At 36.8% G+C, this 22870-nt stretch overlaps 1 protein-coding gene across 1 annotated transcript in view; it reads right to left on the bottom strand.

The window, feature by feature from the left end:
- FAR2 (fatty acyl-CoA reductase 2) overlaps positions 1 to 22870 on the bottom strand; it is a 45857-nt gene that overhangs the window by 3749 nt on the left and 19238 nt on the right. The window contains exons 3-9 of the mRNA XM_069490781.1: positions 21672 to 21851; positions 14194 to 14371; positions 12798 to 12842; positions 10991 to 11109; positions 10144 to 10211; positions 4343 to 4514; positions 2069 to 2198 (exon numbers count right to left, since the gene is read on the bottom strand). Of these exons, the coding sequence (XP_069346882.1) occupies positions 2069 to 2198; positions 4343 to 4514; positions 10144 to 10211; positions 10991 to 11109; positions 12798 to 12842; positions 14194 to 14371; positions 21672 to 21851 (892 nt within the window). The remainder of the gene's footprint in view (positions 1 to 2068; positions 2199 to 4342; positions 4515 to 10143; positions 10212 to 10990; positions 11110 to 12797; positions 12843 to 14193; positions 14372 to 21671; positions 21852 to 22870) is intronic.

Raw genomic sequence — 22870 nt, 5'->3', positions numbered from 1 at the left:
ATGGCAAGATATCACAAAGCTTTATGAAATTTAGAGTATTAAAGAGAGCAAATGTAATAAGGTCCAGAGAGCTACATAGACTTGTCCAAGAACTGAATTGCTTTTTGAAAGTAATTTCATTATTACTTTGTTTAGATATATTTTTTCACAGTATCACTAAATATCATTTATTCATCTATATATTAATAAACAGAGGCTTTTATTTTATGTTTCACATTTGTAAGTTAGATTTCAACAAGGCCCCAGTTTGGAATTTTGATTCCATATGGCAAATCAAACTGAATTCTGAACCACACTGGAATTTGGCAATTACATTTAGCTCTATTATTTTTGAAAGTTAATATGAGAGCATATGTTAAATCCACTGATTGTTTCTTTTCACAAAATTTTCAATCATTTTAAGTTGAAATAGTAAAATGTCAAAAATGAAACTAAGCTCATTATCTTTTAAAATATTTACATGGGTAAATTACATGGAAAAAATACAGTAAGGATAAGCCTACATAAAATTTAAAGCTAATTTAAAAATATAATAGCTTGAGTTTGTTTATTTTTGTTTTTATAAGCTGGTTTAATCATCATCCATGCATTTCAAACACTAGTGCTCAAAGAACTATGTCTATACAAGGTATGTAAACATTTCTGAATAGCTCTATTTCATGTCAATTTGAGAGGTTCTCAGCACTGATTTCAGATAAAATATCCTTCTAAATTTCACCTGGTTTACTTAATACAACATCTACGATGTTTGACATTGCAAGTAACCCTTAGGTTCCGTGGCATGAAATAATTGTAGGGCTTGATTTTGAATCATGCTCCATGAGGCTGATACATAAAAGTAAAACCCTTAGCTAGTAAGTGAGGAGAGCTAGCCATCTTGCATTTACTTCTCAGACTTGGTTTCTTCTATATAATGTCAGGTACAAAATAAACCAAGAAATGCTTTTTTAAGAAATTTGTTTCTTAGTGGAAAATGTCAATCAAGGGAGTGAAAACTTAGTAATGACATGAAGACATACTCAGGGAACACATGATTCTTTGAGAAAAAAGAGCTAGGAATGGGTACAAAGTACGAAAGATTTCTATGTTTGTGAATTTCAGAATATGCAAAGATTTGAGGACTTATCCTTTATGACTGCCAAGAGGCTAAAGAAATTAATGGTGTTGATACTAAGCAGTTAAACTGAAGGCCTATCTTGAGAAATAAACGTCTGAATTGTTGAAGAAAAATATTGTAGGGAGGAAGATTGACGATGTTAGTGAGAGGGCAACACTGAGGGAGGGAGGTCTCAGAAGAGATCTATAATGCATAGGTGTAGGGATTAGCTTTAAAAAGATAAGGGCAGACATGGTGGTTCATGCCTGTAATCCCAGCTACTAGGGAGGCAGAGGGGGGAAGATCACTTGAGCTCAGGAGTTCAAGACCAGTCTGAGCAACAAAGTGAGATCCCTGTCTCAAAAATTAAAAAAAAAAAAACTAGCCAGCCATGGTGGCCTGGGCCTATAGTCTCAGCTACTTGGGAGGATTGTTTAAGCCATGATCACACCACTGCACTCCAGCCTGGATGACAGACTGAGACCTCATCTCTAAAAAAAAAAAAAAAGTTAGGAGGGAACTGTTAACTGTGGAGATGCTGAATGGTTTTTATTTGACAAGAACAGTGGATGAAAGAGTTTATGAGCAATAAAATCATTATTTTTCATTGAAGTCATATGCTGTGGAGGGTAGGGGAATGACAGAGGTACCCAGAGGTACTGGGTTTGTATAATATTAATAGAAAAGATGACTGCTGAGGGGTTAAGAAAGGATTGAAGTGCGGTAGATGAAACATGACTACAGAACAGCAGTGAAGATTTAAATCCGGAAACCTAGGTCTTTTACGTACGTACATTCAGCTTGTTTCCTGTGACTGTGTTAATAGCATTGACTGATTCTCTTAGCAACGCCCCCCCCCCAAATCTGTGTATATAACCAAAGCTTCCTGTATTCATCAGCTTTCCAGGTCAAATAATTTTAAATTTCAAATGAGTAAGATTTTCCTGTTGTGTAAGTCAGTGCTGTACTTACTCTCTGGTCTTCAGGACTCAGCTTGGACATCAGCATTTCTGTATTGTATGTGCTCCATTCCCAACTCCGGTTGACAAAATACTCCAGCATGGAAACCGTTTTTAAAAGTCGATTCATGAGCTTTGTCATCCTGAGGTGAAAGATCAGATAGGAGCAAATATCAGTACACCACAGATGGCTGCTTCCCTGTCACTCTCTAAGGATAGTTGAGAAATTATTTTTAAGAAAATATAAAAACTGTCCCCCTCTCTTTCCAGTATTGTAACCCCTTTTTACAGAAGTAGTAGTTAGGATTTAGAGAGATAAAGTAACTAAGGTCTCCTATGGCTAAATTGGTAAAACTAGGATTTAAATCCTGTAAGTGTGACTCCAAACTCCATGCTCTTAAACCCTCCATTATATAATCTTTACTTGTAAAAATCTTTATAATCAAAGCTAAAAGAAACTGACTTAGAGAAAACACATAAAATATGTATTTACATACACACACACACAAGTTCCCATAAATTAATAAGGATCCAGTAGAAAAATAGGCAAGGAACAGAAGCAGGCAACTAACAGAGGGGAAAACTTGAATGTCCAACAAACAAATGTCTCCAGCAATCAGGGGAATGCAAATCAAAATAACAGAGAAAGAGTTGTCATTCCTTATCATGAGTTTGACAATTCAAAAAATTAATTGATGAGGGTGAGAAATGTGTACTGCTTTGTGCCCTCATACACTGTTGTGGTAGTACAAATTGACAGAGCCCTCCTTTAGGGCAACTTGGCAGTAGTCACAAAACCTACATACCCTTTAATCCAGCAGTCTCACTTCTCAGCATCTTCCCCAGACACAGGGGCACGTTCTACAAAGAGGCATGCACACTGATATTCATTGCCCATTGTTATGAAGCAGAAAAAAAAGACAACACTAGGCAGAATGACTTAGATTTTCATGGAAAATTAGTGAAAAAAGTTGGAAAATACGTACGATTGTTTTATGTATACACACACACACCCCTACCTCAAAGCAAAATTATATTTAAATATATCCATATATGGATATAAAGGCACAGAAGATTACACACAAACACACCTGGAAAAGGATAAACTCTAAATTGGCTGTTTTAGTCATTTGCACTGTTAATAAGGATGAATAGTAAACATGCTGCGAGAGACTTCCTCCCTTATAAAGGGGCTACTACAGAACGCAATACCTTTCATGTTTCTGATTCTTGATCACAGGAATCGCCTTTGGCAATTATAATAGTGATGATCCTATGATATGTATTATCCAAGTGAAGGATGTGTCCTATGTTACACAGCTAGATGGTGACAGAGCTGCCTTAGCATCAGCACACTTTGTTCCCTCTAATTTCTTCACTCATCTCTAGGTGGCAGTAAATCCAGTTCAGAATACTGGCTCTGATACTCTCCTTTCTCCACATCCTTCCTGTCACTTCCTTTGAGACTACTTCAGATTCTTCCCTTAGTTTTTATTTCCTCATTTGTAAAATTGGGATGATAAGGATATCTTGCTTGGGTGGTTGTGAGAATGAAAATGAGATCATCGTGCATCATCCTTAGTCCCAAGAGTGCCACATAGTAAACCCTCAGTGAGGCTGTTATCATTAGTGTATATTTTAAGAATATCTAACTATTTGGAAAACCCTAGTGACAGGGTCTCGGTTGCTTTTATTTTTGTGTGGATGATTACTTGCTGAATTCATCAAGCAAGTTCCTTAACATTTAACTTCCTTTCTTATCCAGGAGGATTTTCAATGTAGGAGTCTCTCCACTTCTTACCACAACTGCTTTGTTTGTCCCCAAATTTATATGGGTTGAGTATCCCCCATCCAAAATGCTTGGGACCAGAAGTGTTTTAGATTTCGAACTTTTTTGGATTTGGGAATATTTGTATACACATGATGGAACCCAAGTCTACAGATGAAATTCATTTATGTTTCATATATACCTTATACACACAGCCTGAAGGTAATTTTATATAATATTTTAAACGATTTTGTACACGAAACAAAGTTTTGATGGCATTTTGACTGTGACCTGTCACATGAGGTCTGGTGTGCAATTTTCTACTTGTGGCATCATGTTGGTACTCAAAAAGTTTGGATCATTAGCATTTCAGATTTTTGGATTAGGGATATTGAACCTGGATATATGTGTCAGATTCAGTTGTCTCTTTTGATCCTCAGCTGAAAGCAGTGCTACAGACTTGGGAGTTCTGATCTCCCATGCACTGAGACCCTCAAAGCCATTGACTCAGCTTCTCACCTGGGCTTCCTTCCAGTGAGCCGCAGATAGAAGTCGTAGATGATGGCAGGGGCACGGTGGCTGACTGCATTCCAGTACTGGGTCATGAAGTTGTTGGATATGAAGTCAGCTTTTGGCCTCCTGAAAGCCCTCTCGAGTGGGACTTTTTCAAAGGTTGCCAAGACTTGGAATCCTGGAAAAAAAAAAAAAAGAGTAAGTGCTAAGTCTATTAGAACATAAGCCCATCATAGTGGAAGGCATTTGCTATGGGTCAAATTAATAAAGACTAAGGATTTGCTATGTAGAGTCAAGAATCAATTCTGAGAACCACGTAAAGATTTTTCTACTGGGCAGATGGTCACCTGCAAAATTAAACCATGTGAATGGGTTAAGATTTGGGTCCTTTTCTTGAAAGATTTACTGTAAAACAAATCCTTGGGGAAATAGATTAGTTAATACAAGTAAGTACTGTTTATAAACATGTAAATCCATAATTTAATTCCAAGGTTATCTAGTCTATTCTGAAAGCCCCAAGACAGAGGTGAGGAGGCTTATTTCCTTGGTTGAATCATTACTTTCAGAACCATTAAGAAAGTTTCTTAACATATTACTTACATCTTTATTAAAGATTTTACCTTTATTAAAGGTAAAATATTATGAAGACAGATTCCCTTGTGTTGTTTCACCTTAAATACCACAGTCTTTTACTTCTTTGGTATTTTTATTTCTCTGGGAGTATGTCAAACTCAATTGTCCAATCTATTCTCCAGGGTTTTTCATAATAATCTTTTTATAAATTATTTAGATTAAGCTTAGTAAAAAAAACTTTTTATGTACATTTGTGAATTCAGTAGTTCTTTTCAAAAAATATTCATTTGAATTCAATTTTGATTTAATTTATATAGGTTTCTTCCAAAGAATATGCCTCAGCTCATTATTCAATTATGTTGAAGATATCTTGGCCGGGCGCGGTGGCTCACGCCTGTAATCCTAGCACTTTGGGAGGCCGAGGTGGGCGGATCGTTCGAGCTCAGGAGTTCAAGACCAGCCTGAGCAAGAGCGAGACCCCATCTCTACTAAAAATAGAAAGAAATTATATAGACAGCTAAATATATATATAGAAAAAATTAGCCGGGCATGGTGGCGCATGTCTGTAGTCCCAGCTACACGGGAGGCTGAGGCAGTAGGATTGCTTGAGCCCAGGAGTTTGAGGTTGCTGTGAGCTAGGCTGACTCCACGGCACTCACTCTAGCCTGGGCAACAGAGTGAGACTCTGTCTCAAAAAAAAAAAAAAAAAAAAAAAAGAAGATATCAGTTATTATGGTAACATGATTATTGCCCTCCCTAAAAAGATACTACCTAGAAATCTATATGAATAATATAGACCCTATACAGACAAGATTCTCAAGAAACATCTGGTCCATAGGCATATATGCTTGAAAAAGGAAATCAATCAAAAAATTATGCACAGTGTATAGCATAAGAGATCCAATATTGACACTGACCTTCTAATCTATAGTCACACCTGTTGAACATTTCCACTTGGATGTGTAATAAATATTCACATTTAACAGCTCTAACATTGAACTCTTAATATTCTCACTACCAACCACCCCCTTTCTCATTATATATACAAAACTTGCTTCCCCAACAATCCTCCACCACTTCTAACTAAATGGTAATTCAGTATTTTTAGTAGTTCATCCAAAAACTTTGGGGTCATCTTTCATTCTCTTTAATGACTCAAAATTTATCAGCTATTTGAAAAATATCCAGTATTTCTATTGCTACCTCTCTAATCCAAACCACCACTCTAGCTTGGAATATTACAGTTGTGTGGTCTCTGCCACTACTCCTACTCCCTGCAGTCTGCTCTCCAGGTAGCAGGCAGAATGATTCTTTTAAAATGTAACTCAGAGCGTGTTACAGTTACTTCTCCATTCAGAACCCTTCATTGGAATCTCATCTTATTTAGAGGGAAAGCCAAACTCTTACCATGGTCTGTAAAGGCCTCATCTACATCCTCACTCCCTGTGCTCACCATTCTGCCTTTATCTCCTGCCACTCTCCCTGTCAATGCCTCTGTCATAGCCATACTGGCCTCCTTCTTGTCCTTGAATATGAATGAAGAGCTTTTAGCACTTACTGTTTAACTTAGAGCACTTCCTTCACATATCCCTCTGCTTTGCCCCCTCATTCTTTCAGGTCTCTGCTAAGATGTCCCCTTATCAGAGAGGCTTTCCTTGGCCACCACATGTAAAATAGCAGCCTTCCCATTTAACTCTTTAGCTCTTTAGTCTGCTTCATTTTTCTTTGAGCACTTAACTATATCTTGTGTATGTTTCTCCCTACTAGGATGTAAGTGCTATGAGAACAAAGTTTTGTCTGTTTTGTTCATACGTACAGAGTACCTTGAAAAGTGGTTGGTAGGTGACCAGTGCCCAGCAAATACTTTTTGACTAAATGAATGAATGAATGTCTCGGCAACATACAATTACTTTCCATTTCCTAAATCTATCTCAACTCTTCCTTTAGTCATTACAAAAATATTTATTTGGCATTTAATACTTACCAGACACTGTGCTAAGTGCTAGGGTTAAAAAACATATCTGATATATTCTCTGTCCTTAAGGAATTGGCAGTCTGGTGGGAGATGTGGGTGATTAGCGATTACAATATTTTCCCTGAGTATTCTGCTACAGGTCAGTACAGTATGTTCTGGAGGAATACAAAAGAAGCATCTAAGTCTGGGTGCCAGGGTTGGGAGGGGTGAGGGTAGGTTAGGAAAGGCTTCCGAGAAAGCTGTCTAAATGGCAGTAACAAACATTTACTGATAAATTTACTGTCCTAGTCACTTTGCTAAGCACTTTATCTCATTAAACCCTCCCAAGAGCTCTCTGAAGTAGAATAATTATTATTCTCATTTGACAGGTAAGAAAATTGATTTATAGGGAGAAACAATGATTTTCCTAAGTTTATACAAGTGGTAAGTAGTGGAGTCTAGTAAGTGGTGGGACCTACACCAGCACATAAACCCTGTGTGGGCATGGATTCCTGTTTAGTGTTAAATCCTCAGCACCAAGAGTAATGCTTACTCCATGAATACAGGAATGAATGAGCAATGATTCAAACCCAAGTCTATTAGACTTTAAAGCCCAAAACGCTTAACCTCTAAGCTACTGTCTTTCTGACCTGAAGGACAAGTAGGATCTCATGCAAACACAGAAAATTTAATTTGACAATTATAAACCATACTTCTACATATTCATAGGTCAAAGAAGAAAGTAAAATGAAAAATTTTAAATGCTTAGAAAGTAATAACAAATATATAGCAAAATGTGTGGGATACAGCAAGTGTAGCCATTGAGGGACATGTAAAGTCTTAAATGCTTATAGGAAAAAAACTGAATATTCATAAGCTATATTTCTAAGTTAAAGTGAAAAAAAGAATCAATTAAAAGATAACAGGGGGAAGGGTATAACAGAAGATAAGAAATCAGTGCAATAAAAAACAAGGCAAAGAATCAATAAAGCCAGAAGTTGGTTATTTAGAAAAAACAATAAACCACTTTGGAAGACTACTTGAGAAAAAAGAGAAGATACACTCACAATTATTATGAATTAAAAAGAGAAACATAACTACGGATATAGCTTACGGCAAAAGAAAAATAATATCAAAAATGTTATGTAAATACCTTTAAAAACTGAAACAAATTCTTAGAAAAAGAGACAAATATAATTTACTAGATTCGAGTAAAAACTGAAAGTCTACAAAATCCTATAACTATTGAAGAAGTTGAAGCAGTAAAAATCTTCCCAAAACAAACCACAAATCCAGATAATTTACAGATAGTTTTACCCAATTTTCAAGGAATAGATTATTCCAATCTTACACAAACACTTGTAGAGAATAGAAAAAACAAAGGAAATACACTTCACCTCGTTCTATGAAGTTGGTACACCAAAGCCAAAATTAGACAAGGACTGTATGAAAACAAAAAGGTAGAACCATATACTACTGAAGAATAGCTGTAAAAAATCCTAAACAAATTACTAGCAAATTGAAGCCGGGTTTATCCTAGGAATGGCAGTATAGTTTAATATTTGAAGTCTTATGTTTAAAATTAGGAACACGACAATGATATACACTATTGCCATTTCTATTCATCATTATGTTAAGAAGTTCAACAAGAAAAATAAAGACCTAAGGTTTAGAAAGACAAAAATAATACTGGAAATTTTGCAGACTATGTGTCTGCATAGAAAACTGAAAGAAAATGCTATACATTCACTAGCAATAATAGTTTAGCAAGATGGCTAGATATAAGGTCACTGTACAAAAGTCAACTGCATTCCTATATAGCACCCACAAATGATTAGAAAACATTTTTATGAAAGACATTCAAATTAGCAAAAAAAGTATAAATTACCTAGGCCCTAGGTATAAATCTGATAAAAGGTGTTTAAGACCTACATGCAGAAGATTAAAATTTTTTTAAAAGACACTAATGGAGACAACTAAATGGAGAGAGAGCCCATGTTCACCCACCCAGCTGTCAACCCCTTCCTGTGATACCACCTGAGGCTATGGATATTAAACCTACTATCACATGGCTAGTGCTCCTAATATGAAGCATTTTGATCCCTCCTAATAGTCCTGATAGGAAACACAAGTGAATTTCAATGTGAATGCAAAATCAAATTAATTGGTAAGAGCTTCTAGAAATGCTGTGTTAGAAAGGATTCTAGTACAGTCTTGGCACAAGGGGGAAAGAATGCTGTGATCAGCTGACAACATCTGCTACTCGTGTGAGGAGAGTAGAGAAAGCATGCATGCCAGGTATTTGTCATTCTTGGAAAGGTATTCTTCAAGTCAAAGTCTATCATAAAATGAGCCACAGTGTCCAGCTGCCCTGCAATAGAACTCTCAGTTTGGTACCATGGCTTACTTACCATTGGAATATGTAGAGGAAGTGTTACCCAGGTAACAGGAAAAGGAGAGGTGTGTGAGTGGCTACTAAGGAATCCTACAGGAAAGCTAAACTGCCTACTTTTACCCTCTGCCATCATTAGATGTGTAAGTTGTACTCAAATTAATTTTCATAGGTTTTATACATTGAATAGATTCAATCCCTTACATGTAGTCAAATCAATACTTTGTATGGTTCAGGGTTTCTCAGGGTGGGTTTCACCAGCACCAAGAATCATCTGGATGCTTATTGAAAATATAGCTTCCTCAGCCCCGTACAAGACCTTGGTCCCAGGGTCCAAGGGATTTGGATTTGTCTTCTCCCACAGTGACTCATTCACTTTTACAAATCACTAGTGGAGTCGTTATCGTGCACTCATGAGAGGCAAGCTGCATACATGAATGAACTGAGTTACTGACTCAATAACAAAGGTATAATATTATTTGACTTTTCTAAATCTCCCTGGTCATTCATCATTTCATTTCTCAGTGATATATCAAGCAAAGAAGGTATGTGTGTGTGCTGGCCATTGCCCCAACGAGAAGGAGTGTTTTATCATCAAGATTGTTTATAATTGCCAACTTTTGCTTGGTTTTTTCATTGTTTTTAAAAATCTCTATAGCCAATAGATTCCTTATTACAATCATGCATATGTTCTCTCTGACTCCTTTATCTGGTATACCACAGTACATTCTAGTTAACACATTTACAATTTCTAATTATTTTTGTCTCTTTACTTACTTTTCGTTTTCCTTTCCCACTACGCTCGAAGCTTCGCAACACACTGTTTCTATTTTTTTTCCCTGTGGCAGACACTAGTAGTTACGTGGTTACATTGCTACAGGTGCTTACCCATTTTGCCCCAGTTACAGGGATTGAGGTTACCAGATGTGCAATGGTAGACTAACGTTGACTTAGGTCTGGAAAATGAAATAAAAATTAGGTAAATACAACAAAATGGAGAACTAATGAAAGAATGATGAGGGAAAATAACATTTTGATAATTCTCATAACTAAGGCAATCTTTGCAACACTTCCATCTTTTGTACCTTCTTTGGGTTAATACGTAAAATGGAAGAACAGTAGGAAAAGTATGGGTGGGGGCGTGTGTGTGAAAGAGATGTCAAAGAGGTGTGACATATTATGGCACACATGTCTGAGCTCACATAAAAAAATTTAATTCTGTTTACCATTTACTAACAAATGTACAACAATGTATATTTGAACCGAATGTGCAAACCACCGTGTGTGTGTGTGTGTGTGTGTGTGTGTGTGCATGCGCGCTAGGAAATTTTCCTACACATGGTGATCTGAACTTTTGGCATTTACCAGGAACTGAGCAGTTCAAGAAAATATAAAATATGAACTCATGTCATCAACTTCTGTGTCTTTTGCCTCAAAAAAGGAAGCAGTATTTTAGATTACTGAATAGAAAGAAAAGCCTTTCGGTTATCAAGAATCTTATGGTTAATTGATTTAAAGGGTTTATCACTTCATGATCAACCAAGTACTAAGCAGTATTTATAAAACAACTCAATGCCTATATGATGGCATACTAGGAACTATATAAAATATTAAAACAAATACTTTCTCACATTTGAGGTCTGGTATAATGAAGTGCCTATTATTTTGAAAATGTGCCTAACATATTCTCCCTCCCCCTCATCAAGGCTTTGAAGGCCCACGTCAGCGTTCACACCTGTGAACTGCAGTGTACCATCCTACTGCTAGGGTGAGATTGACGACTGTATCAACTGGAATTAAATCTGCCACAGCCATCGGAGTAGCTTTCATGGCCCGAAGAAACCCTTTCCCAGCCTGTGTAGGAAAAAAAAAACATAAAATATTAAACCAGGTCTTAAGTAGCAGCTGGGGCTAAAGTATATATCAAACAGACAGTACTAGTGCTGTTAGTGAAAATAGCGAACATTGATTCACTGCTTACTAGATTGTTGTACCAAGTCTGATTTCTTTCAGCCCAGCCACACTTCCCAGCCAAGTGTATCTAAAGAGCTAATATTTCCATCAACCACTAGTAGTTCTCAGGTTCCTTTAGGAAATAAAATTCCTCAAATTTGTGAGAGGTTAATATACATAGTTAATGAACAAATAAATTTTCACATCTTAAAAATTAATTCATAAGACATTTTAATAATTAAGGTTTCCCAAATTTATCCATTAATATTTGTTTACCATTTCTTCAGTGATTTTGTTTTCTGCTAATGCTTACCCACAAGCAATAGTAGACACTGAAAGTTTAAAAACATTTATTTAGAAAAAATTAATTGATGAAATTCTACCATTTAACAAACTTTTTTGAGGGGGTGTGCTTGGGAAAAGGCCATCATTCTTTACCTTTTTCCTCAGTATCTTAGTTTACCTCACAGATCACTGACGTTATATAGGTGTAAGAACTGGGAATTATTCATGCTACTAGTTTGTTGATTTTATGAAGTAAATTGATTCTTTATACTTGGCATGTTTCCAACATTGACTTGCAATAATTAGCACTTTCTTATGTTTCTGGGATCATATTAAAAGAATGATGTTCTAAGTCACCAAACGTTCAACCCAAATAAACTTCAAAGGAGAAAGAGTTGAAGGTAGGTGGGGAAGAGAAAGAGGAGGAGCTGCTAGAAAAATCAGAAATCAGAAGGAAGTTCATTGTCACTGAATTTGATAAGTCATAATTCACTGTCTCATATTCATATTTTGATTCATGTTGAACCTAGTTCTGGGAAGAACAGAGGCAGAGTCTGAAGCACTGAGTCTCTAATAAGATTTAAAATCATTTAGATAACTGAATTCCTATTCATTGTCCTAAAGAATAAAGGTGTGGTTCTGGTCCTAATATGCTTCAGTGTGAGCTGAACGCACCACAGCTCAGCTGGGTCAATCTGAACCGCAGGGAGATGTGCACAAAGGCTGCTAGCCCAGACGAGCCACGCCTCTCCTCGCCTATGAGAAGGTTATTGTGGAAAAGGTGTTTCTTCCATTCGCCAATTTTTATGCTTGAAAAATATGCTCCAATTGGTAGTTCTGTTTCTTATATCTATTAAGAATTAGTTATTAATGTATATCTTGTTTTTACGCACACACGTAAACTCATATGTTTTATAATCAAGAATTTAATAATCTACAAGGATACGATTTTTACTGCATTTTTAGTGAATTTGCTGCACTAATTCTCACTATTAATAAATATTAATAGCAAAAAGGAGGAAATACCTCCATCTTGTGGTAACTAAAGGAAAATCCTTGATGTTCTACGATTTTCTATAATAAAACGTCTTGATGATATCACATTACCTCTGTTTTCCTGGTAATAAAATTCTCAAAGAATAGCATTAATTTCAGCCTGCCTCTATCGCCAAAGGAAATCAGCAAAATTGAGATAAGTTGCTACAATTTTAGTACCATTTATGTTTTTTGGATCAATGAAACTATGCAACACTAAGAATTTTGTTACTGATTTCAAGGAGTTATTTCCTCATCATTATACATACCGCAATAATGAGCCCACTAGGTCCATTTAGATTATCAACCCAACCCTAAAAAAGAGAAGATTTCTTCTGGTTACACATTTCATAAACTTATTACATCTTTGAAATATCTGCAATTTAATCTTAATAAATTTTAAACAGAGCCCTGAGACCCCAGCCAATGGAACTATCTAATCGAGTATTTCTAAGACCCCAAACAAAGATCAATGCCAAAACACTGGCTATTTTCTGCACTTGATTTGACTGTGCAGGAATTAAAATTTTGCCAGCATTTTATTTCATAGCAGGAGTCATGGATGGTTTCCTGTTGTTTTATGACATCTTACGGGCTAATTTGGATCTTGTCCTAATATCAGGATCTGCTAAGCAATTAAACAACCATAATTCATCTCCACCTTAGTCTTGATTTTAAGCTCCTTAAGGGAACATTTCAAACATAATTTGTAGAAATTTCCCATTTCTTGAAATTGTTAACACCTGCAGAGTCCATACAAGCTATGTGTTTGTATGTGTGTTAACTTGCTTAAAGATGTTATAGGAAAGATTATGGTTAGGAACAGTTAGAGGGAATTGTCTTGAGTTTGTTTCCTAAGCCCTACGCCAATCAGATGACCTTAGTGTGTCTGTTTCTTTATCTTACAGTGTAAAAGTCAAAATGTGTGTGTATACTGGGAGAGGAGAGAGAAAAGAGGAGAGGATAAAGGGACTAATACTTACTCAACCTTTTACTGGGGACCAGCCTTTTACTAGGGATTAAGCACTCCTCATACGTTGTCTTATTTAACCCACTCTCCAAAGGAAATAGTATCAGTTCAGTTTTACAGACGAGAAAACGTAAAAGATTGCATTGTCAATAAGTAGTGGAGCTCAAATTTATCTGGCCCTAAAGCTTCACAGAGTTGCTCTGAAGAAGATGGTATAATTCAAAGTACTTTCAAAAGGATATAACAGTATACAGTGGTAAAAAATTAGTATTCTTAAACTGAGGACCCTCAGCTTTGTGACTTCTATTTACCCTGGCAGTTGGAATACTACCAATTTGGCCATCCAGAACATTCTGGTACATTTAAACCATAGTGGGAAAGCCAAGAAATGAAACTATTGCCCATGGAAATTTTGAGAGACTAGGGTTAATTAGAGGTTAATTTAAGATCTCCACCCAACTCCAGGACAGAAGTAACTCCCAGAGGAGCCTCATGTGGGTAAATCCTGAACCCAACATGGAGTTTTGCCCTAATATGAGTTCATGTTTGATTTGCTGAGCTCAGCTATAAATCCTGAGAAGAAAAAGGAAAAACAAACAAACAAACAAAAAACCCCAGACACTAGCCAGAAAGTAATTGGGCTAGAAGAACTGTGGTTTGAAAGCAAAGCAAGGAATCCAGGTGAGCAGGCTTACTGGAAAAGGCTCCTGCCAGGTTGCTCCCACAATGGACGGCCTTATGATGGCAATGTTCAGGTTCCCGCTCTCTTGCTGCACCACCATCTCTCCCAAGGCCTTGGTGTAGGTGTAAGTATTGGGCCGATCTCCGATCAGCTTAGGTGTGATCTCATTAATAATAGAGTCATCTAACCACCTGAAGGTAATCAGAGTAAAAAGAATTCTAGCAACATATGTTAGACCATAGACCAAAAAGAAAAGGTTAAACACAGACAATCAAACACAACTTCTACCTTCTGGATTGAGTTCCAGAATTCGGAACAGTCACAGGATACCGTGGTTGAGTGTATACCTGTTCAAGTCATGCATGATGGATGAGCTCTTTGCTCTCCAATGCTAAGCCAAATCTTATCAGTCAAATCCTATGTCCTCCCACCCAGATAGATAGAGATTAATTCAATAGACACAATCTACTACTTTATTACTACTACTATTAAAGTATACTCTTAGCACTATTTTATTAGTATTACTTTAGTACTACTACTTTATTACATATGATACCCTATAATTATCTTTAATTACTTCCTTTGCAACACGTTCATAAATACATTCACTGAATGCATTTTGAGTGCCAATTGTGTACCCAGTAGAATGCTGAGTGCTGAGTTCATGGAATTATAGGCTCCCTCATCCAAGATGCCTCAGTAGCAGTCCCATTCATTCAGTTTTGTTCAATAAAAATCTAGTGCCCCAAATCCTGAAACCTTTAGCTTGTTAGTTTTTAAAATTTCATTCAATGCAAATCAAATCAAAGCAACTACATTTGGCAGACTTACAATCTGTTTGATCAAATCTATGAAAAGCATCTCAAAGATCTGTTTAGAGTCTATGATAATAACTTGATAATTATTTCCAGAGATTTCCAATGAATTCTGAAGTCTGTCAAGTGGAGTGATTATAGGATTCTGAAGCACCTTCAATAGCACGATTATTGAATATTCCTACTTACATGGTGACATGTATCACGAATAACTGAGTTACCATAGACAGCATCAGACTAATCTTTCTTAAAAATACGTCAGAAGCATTTTGATAACCCCAAAGTCTATCTACACTTCTCTAAGAAAACAACAAAATTAGTATCAATTACAGATGTAATATTTCTCTTAGCTGATAGATTTGGTCAAATCATTGATATAGTTTTTTTTTTTTTAGAAATTAAGCTGCCTGAATACATCAGTGTGATTTTTATAATCAATGTGTTTGATACATTTGTTCCTATTTTATAAGACAGACATAACCATACTATTTTGATTTTTGATTATAGAAAATCTTAGCTGTTACCACTTTGCTGACATGACAAATTGTTGAGCATTAAGATACGTTTGATGTTAAGACTTATTCAGAATTACAACTCCCAATTTTAATAAATCATTTGATACTGAGGAGGCACATGATCACAGTCTGTAATGCTATCATTTTTCTTACTTTGCTTCTACTAGTGCTGAGTCTGGATATTTAAGTGCCTTTTGATTTAAATTGAATCAGGAAAGTTTGAGATGATCCTAGAATTAAAAGCAACTCAACTGTCTGGAGAAATAGAGACTATTTCAATTATATGGCCACCTGGGGGCTGGGAGAAAGAGTGGGATAATGCATGTTCCTCTCCATCTTTATACTGCTACTCCCTCATCTCATTTATGGGCCAACAGTGGATCTAGGAACTGACTGACAGACACCAGAAGGTGAGGGGAGCAGGAGAAGGAGGGAGCGTGGATTATTGGAATACGAATGATCCCCATCTCCAGTGGAAGCTGCTCAATGAGAAAGCTTTTTAAGGCACTAGTCTCCAAACTTGCCTGCTCATAAATAAGAATTTCTCAGGACCCCTGTTAGAAATCCAGATTCCTGGGTGCCATTTTAGAACCACTAAATCAACCCGCAGGGGTGAGAGTCTGATTGCTGGTGTTTTTAGCAAGCCTGGGTGACTATTATGGTCAGGCAAATTAGGGAATCACTAATTTAAAAGAAGTCCACTTCACAAACTTCGGTCCTTAAGATTTGAGTACATTGGGGTTAGCTCTCAAAAAATACCTGGCATAAAAATGTCAATAGAATTGGAGTAAAAATTTCAATATGATTGAACTTTAAAAGAATTAAATCCTTGGTGCTAGAAATGTAAGGCATGACAATTAGGCATATTCAAATCTGACAGCTGATTAGATATGTGCAACCCCATATGCAAAGCAGTAGCCATGTCCTATTGGTTTTTCTTCCCCAAAACACATAGGTGTTTTTTGTAGTTGGTGTCAGGCCCCTGTTCCAGTCCTCCACACCACTCCGTCTCTGGTGATGGTCACTTTGCCTCTGGCTACTTCCCAAGCTAATCCACTCTCTCCCCCGACTCCCTACGACCATAATAATATTCCTAAAGCCCACTTTCATCAAAGTCTTTCTGTGATTAAAACAAATGAGCCCTCTTCCCTCCTCCCCCCCCACCCCCAACACGACCCTCTGCATGGTATTCAAAACCTCCACAGTATGGGCCAGCCTACCTTTCCAGCGTGATCTCTAACTGCTTCCCTGTATACAACACGTGCGCTGCCCGAATGGAGTCCTGGCTGTTTGCCAAGATGCCCCAGGCTTCCCTGCTCCAGTTGCTCTACCTGGTAGGTGCTCTGTCTCACCTGTCCAAACTGCCCACTCTTCCAAGTCTATCTCATACGCCTGTCTTCCGAGAGTCCTCCTACCACCCTCTCCACAGCACTAGGCTTAATAGGTCCCATCTCCCCACCACACCACGTGTATAATTTCCCCCTGTTCTATTCATTTTGGATGTGAGCTCCTTGACAGCACAGTCTATACTTTAAGACAGCACCTTTTAATCTCTAGCACTGCTAAGTATGTGGATATACTGGAAAGACCATGGGCTTCTGAATCCAGTGGTCACGTATAAAAATGGTGTCTGTGCCTTACCAGCTGAGAGGCTTTTGAAGAGTTACTTAGCCTTTCTGAGCTTTTTGCTCCTTTCCTAGCACAGCCATGATAATAATATCAACCCTACAAGATTATGCTAAGGAATTAAATGTCTGTGAAAGTGTCTTGCTCACAGTAATCGCTCAGTAATAATTCATTTCTGCACTTCCCTTCTTCATGCAGATTTATAAGATTTATTTACATATGTTTAATAAAGCAATAAATATTTATGGACCCATTTTTCTAGCTCCCAAGTCTAGTTATTTCAGGTTTTTATACAGGTGCAAAAGCTCTTTTCTTTTCCACTGGTTTCCCTAAAAGGAGTTACTGTGGCCTGAAAAATGAGACAAGCAACAACCAAAGCCCTATCTTTCCTGGTCTGTTATGTACATTTTTAAAAATAAACATCCTACTTAAACTCTTATTCTGGAAAACTGGAATTTCACTGGCAATCCCTGACGCATTTACACGCATACACTTCTAAAGGTAAATTCACCAAATAGGTAGTAACATGAAGGCAGAGATGAGTCAGAATGGTGACACAGTTGCATGGGGGCAGGAGACAACTGCAGGGACAAGAGCCAAAGACGGCAGTTGCTTAACACTGATTAATGGCCACGCTTCTCATACTAATTATGAGCATTAGCTCCTAATTTATTACTAAAATGTGTTTATGCTAACATGCTAAAGTTTTTGTACTAACAAAGTCAAATTTCATCTTTTTGGAATGGTTCAGGACCAAGGTAATTCTGGAAGCTTTCAGTTAGGGGCTGAAGGAAGGGAGCTGAGGCCTGACAGTCTTCGGCTGTGGGATGGACAGAGAATGGGGTGGGCTGAGCAAGGGAGACCTGAGGCCTGCAAAGGATGGGGCTGGAATAGTTGGGACGGGATTTAATGTCACAGTCCCGTTGCCTTTAGTAACAACACTGAGCAGTAACGCGGTAGCCCAAGCAATGGGGAAACTTCCTGTCCAAAAATGCAAATCGTCCTTTATTTCTCAGAACTAGAATTCCCATTCAACTGATTTTCTGGAAAAGAGAAGAGCTCATTTTACATTTTCATGGGTGATTTTCTTGAGATCACAAAGCCCAGAGCACAACTTCAAGATCATTTTGTCTAACTTCTGGTTCCTTTTTAAAGGATGAGAATGACTGGAATACTAACTGGAATGGCAGCTGCTAGGCCCCATGAATTTGCTATTTAAAAAAACAAAAACAAAAAACCAAAAAATATCTTCCAGAGGAAATAGGAAACTAAAGACCTTGGAAAATAAATTTTATCTTAACCACAGGACAATTAATAGAGAAGAAATCAGAGAAAAAAATATTTTCTTAAAGCAACTAAACCTGTATTTAGATGAATTAATATTTATCAGAATAATTTTAATGCTATTTGTTATCCTAAAACTTCAGAAAATTCCATCTGCTATAGGAGTCATTGCAACAGTCATAAATGATGGAATAGTTGGTGAGTGGTTGCTAGGCTTTATTCAAAGTGTTATTCAAACCTTAACACATGGGTTTCATTTGAAGTTTAAGAAGGAAAAAATGGGCAATCAGAAAGAGGGGTAGGATGTGGAGATACTGATATTTTACACATAAAACCTCTGCATCCCAAAATATCAGCTTGTTTGGAATTCTGTCATCTATTCTTGCTTCTGTTAAAACAAACAAAAACCCAGCCAGAACAGCATGAACCATGATTATCTAGTGCCATCAAAAACTTTTTATTCATTCAGCATATATTTGAGTCACTACTACATGTTGGCATTGGGGATGCAAGAAGGAGGAAGAAATATTCTCTTCCTTTGAGAAGCCCATTGTCTATGGGAGAATATAATAGATAAGCAACCAGATATTAGAACCTGTTAAGAGCAAGGGCTCGACCTAAGCATTATAAAAGGTAACCACGCAACAAAAACATCTGTACCTCCTTAACACATTGACTGCCACACTAGAAAAAATATTTTTTCCCTGGGGCCATACTGTTTTATAACGAAAATAGAATAAAAACTTTGAAAACAAAATGATCCTTTCTAATTTAATGAAAAATTTGTTATTTTTCATTGTTTTCTGTGCATGAGTTATTTGCAACTCACACAGCACTAGAATCAATTTTTACACTGCACGCCACTTGAGTTGTATGTGACTCATGACGTATTTATTGAATTTGTTTTGGAGAATTGAGTCTTCGTATGTTTCATGAGGCCCTGGGCTCAAAACTAGCGTGAGTTAAATACAACTCACATGGCAGTTAATGTGTTAATATTTTGAAATAAAAAATAGATAATGAAAAAAAAATTTTTTTTGCCCAGTATGATACACATTTTAATTGAATACATAAATAGATAAATCTGGGTTTTGTATTATACATTTTTCAATTTTAGTGCACAATGTTGTAAATATCTGAAAAAATGTAAAAAAATAAAGATTGAACAAGAACAACAAAAAAATGAGCATTGGGTACCATGGAAGCATTAGGGAAGGCTGACTACCCCAAAGGGCTTCAGTGGAGAGCTTTGATTTCTGAGTAAGAATGACCCAGGTAAAGCAGAAGTGGAAACAGGGTCAGCAACAGAGCCATCACAAGCAAAGCCAGACAGAATGAGGGAGAAGAGGAACTACTTCGCTGTGACTTTTTCCTATTTGAAAAAAAAAAAAAAAAAAAAATCTCTTAACTCCTTAACTGCATTCAAAATGTATTCTGTTGAGATAAAATCAATTTCATTCTTAGTTCTGTTTGGCTGCATATTTGCTTAAACAACTGTTATCCTTAGAAAGCCATAAATGACAGATGGACATAAAAACTTTTGTACAAATGTCATTTGGAGTTTGATCATAAATCATGCAGCAATTACCTGCCTTTTCTGGTTGACACACGCTGAGAGAGTATGGGAAGTGCTGAACACCTAAAGATAAATCAGCTCTTCCTCTGGAAGGTGAGTTTATTCTTCTTTGAAACCTGGAGGTATTTAGTGTCTGGACACAGTTTGGGAGGAAAGCAGTGGGAAGGAGGACCTAGAGAAGCCCTTCACCGTGGGTGAACTCAATGTTAATAGCCTACCTCTTTTCTCTGATGAACTCTCAAGAGATTCCTTTGCTGCCTCAAATTGTGCTGTGATCTGTCAGGGGTTAGAGGAATCAGCAGTGGAGTAAGTCACAGGAAACTCAGTCTGGAATCAAAAGGGGCCTGCCCCTTCCCTGGGCATATCAAACATTTAGCATCACATATACTAAGAGGCAACACCAGAAGAGGGCAACTAAATCGACAAACAAATCAATTTCATCCTGAAAATGCTCTGAGGCTTTATACGTAACTTCCTGCATAGACTTTGGGCACCAGAGTATACCTGCCTTTCCTCCAACTATCCTGACAAACTTTGGACTCCAAAATGTTTCTTTGCACCAGTTAAGCATCCTTTATTACCAACTTTAAGCAACCTCTGAAAGTCCTTTAGATGACTTTCATTCTTCTTTGTCCTGGATGTTTTTAAATGACAGACAAAAATATCTATTCTCAGAGCTAGAGGAGATAAAAATGTTTGCCCTTAAGGGAATGAGCTCTTAATTTAGCTAAAACTTTTTAAAGAGTATATATTAAATATAAATACAGTATTATGTGAAATTATAAGGTGACAAATTCACTGTGAAATATTCCATTTTTCTGCTGTAATGTTTTTTATGTAAAGTCTAAAACAACAAAAAGCAAGGTAATCTTAGCAAAATGGAGCAGAAGAACGAAGAAGTGGAAAACAGAAACGTGCTTATTCTGAGACCAGAGCCATGTCCCAAGAAGAAAGTGGTTTCTGTCAGTTGGCAAGAAGACAAAAATACTAGACATTATTTCTCCTGCACAATACGACAGTAAGGAAAGTATATCTCAGCCAAATAGGTCACGAGACTGTCACCTTCTGCCAGATCTTGGAGGAATTCTTATTCTTGATTAGTTATTCTTTACTAATCATTTGATTATCTGCTATTAAACATTCCCTATCACTGCAATAAGTGTTTTATATAACTTAATTCACCATCACAACTATAAGGTGGGTCCATATTACAAATGAAGGAACTGGGGCTCAGAGAGGCTGAAGAACTTGCTCACGGTCACACAGCTAATGAGTTGTGGAGCTGTACATCAAACCCATATCAGTGTGAATCTAAGATTGTTCTTCTGAACGTTTACATTATATGTCATACTTCCTTTATCTAGTGATAATGCTGAATTCATTAAGAAGTGAGAAACCGCTTTCTATGTATAGTATTCCCAAGTACCCCATGCAATCTTGAATTATTTAGCAAAACTTTCTTTAAGAATTTTCTACCCACCTTTCCCTTCAGCCGTATCTTCCCCACTGCGTGATGAAGGGACCAGCAGGGCCAGGGGAGCTGAAGCCAGCACCTTTGCAAAGCATTTTGTTTCAAGGGCATCCCACTTTGTTACCTCGTTACTGGATGGCTACAAAGCATCAAAGAGAATGCCAATCTGCCCTTCCCCCCATCCCCTCATTTGACCTGACTTACTCCATGGATTCGATGATTTTTTTGGGTTCCACAGGGCATGGATAGATGACTTCATCAATGTGCTTCAGGTTACAATTAGAAAAGGCAGTAGAGATATGTACGAAGGCTTCGAGCTTTGGCATCTGACTAGCCATAAGCAGGAGCTGCTGGGTGGCAATGACATTAAGCTGCACGGCGTGTCTAGAGAAGATTAAACAGAAGGAAATACAATGAGGTAGGTTTGCACCCAGCCTTGCTGTAACTGCGCCCACTGGCATGTCTATCAGATTTTGGTGGCTGTATCAAAGGAGCAGGAAGAAAATAGTGGGTCATGGCTATACAGTTATGTGATACTTGGAATGTGTTATGTATTAATGATGTACTCCTCTGTGTACGTAAATCCTATTCACTGAAGCACTGTTATGTATTGTATTTAGAGATCACTTGGTTCTAATCAACTGGAAGGAAAAAAATCACAATCCTTTAAATTTATAAAGGGGTTTCTATAAGCAGCCATTAAAAGAACAAAAATACAAAATTAAGCATCTTACTCAAGAAGTTGGAAAATGCAAATAAATTGGAGGGGAGCAACAGATTTGTGATATAAGTTGCTATTATTGTAAAGGTCCAGGTCAGACATGAAAATTGATGTCAGAATTCTAAATTGTAGCTACTAGAATACAAAGCTATCGAAACACAGTGTTTGATGACAATGAATTAGTTCATTCCAGGAATATACATTTTATCCAATATAAGGAAACCTGCTAATCTAGTTTAACTCAAAAAGAGAAAAACTATGATCATTTATATATATTTTGAAAAAAATTTAAATAAAATTTAATATCCATTTCTAATTTAATTAAATAAATTTGCTAAAATATGAAAGAAATGATTAAACAATATATATTTCAATTTGCTAGCCAATGTCATGCTTAATAGTGAAAGCTAGGAGCACTGCTTGTAAAGTCAGGGCCAGGAAGAACGCCTACAATCACTACCGCTACTTAACGTTACTTTGAAGTACTAGCCTTGTAATTAGAGAGGAAAATAAAATTAATGAACAGATAAAAATATTTAAAAGACAGTCACAAAAATCACTATCAGATTATATAATTGTATACCTGTAAAACAAACAGAAGCAGATCTAGAAAAACAGTAAGGTATCCACTTATAAAAATTATGTAAAAAAATCACTTTCCTATATACAAACAAAAATTAGA

The sequence above is a fragment of the Eulemur rufifrons genome, chromosome 16, assembly GCF_041146395.1.
Source record: "Eulemur rufifrons isolate Redbay chromosome 16, OSU_ERuf_1, whole genome shotgun sequence".
Classification (NCBI taxonomy): domain Eukaryota; kingdom Metazoa; phylum Chordata; class Mammalia; order Primates; family Lemuridae; genus Eulemur; species Eulemur rufifrons.
The sequence above is the reverse complement of the archived record's forward strand: the minus strand, read 5'-3'. Positions and strand labels throughout refer to the sequence as shown.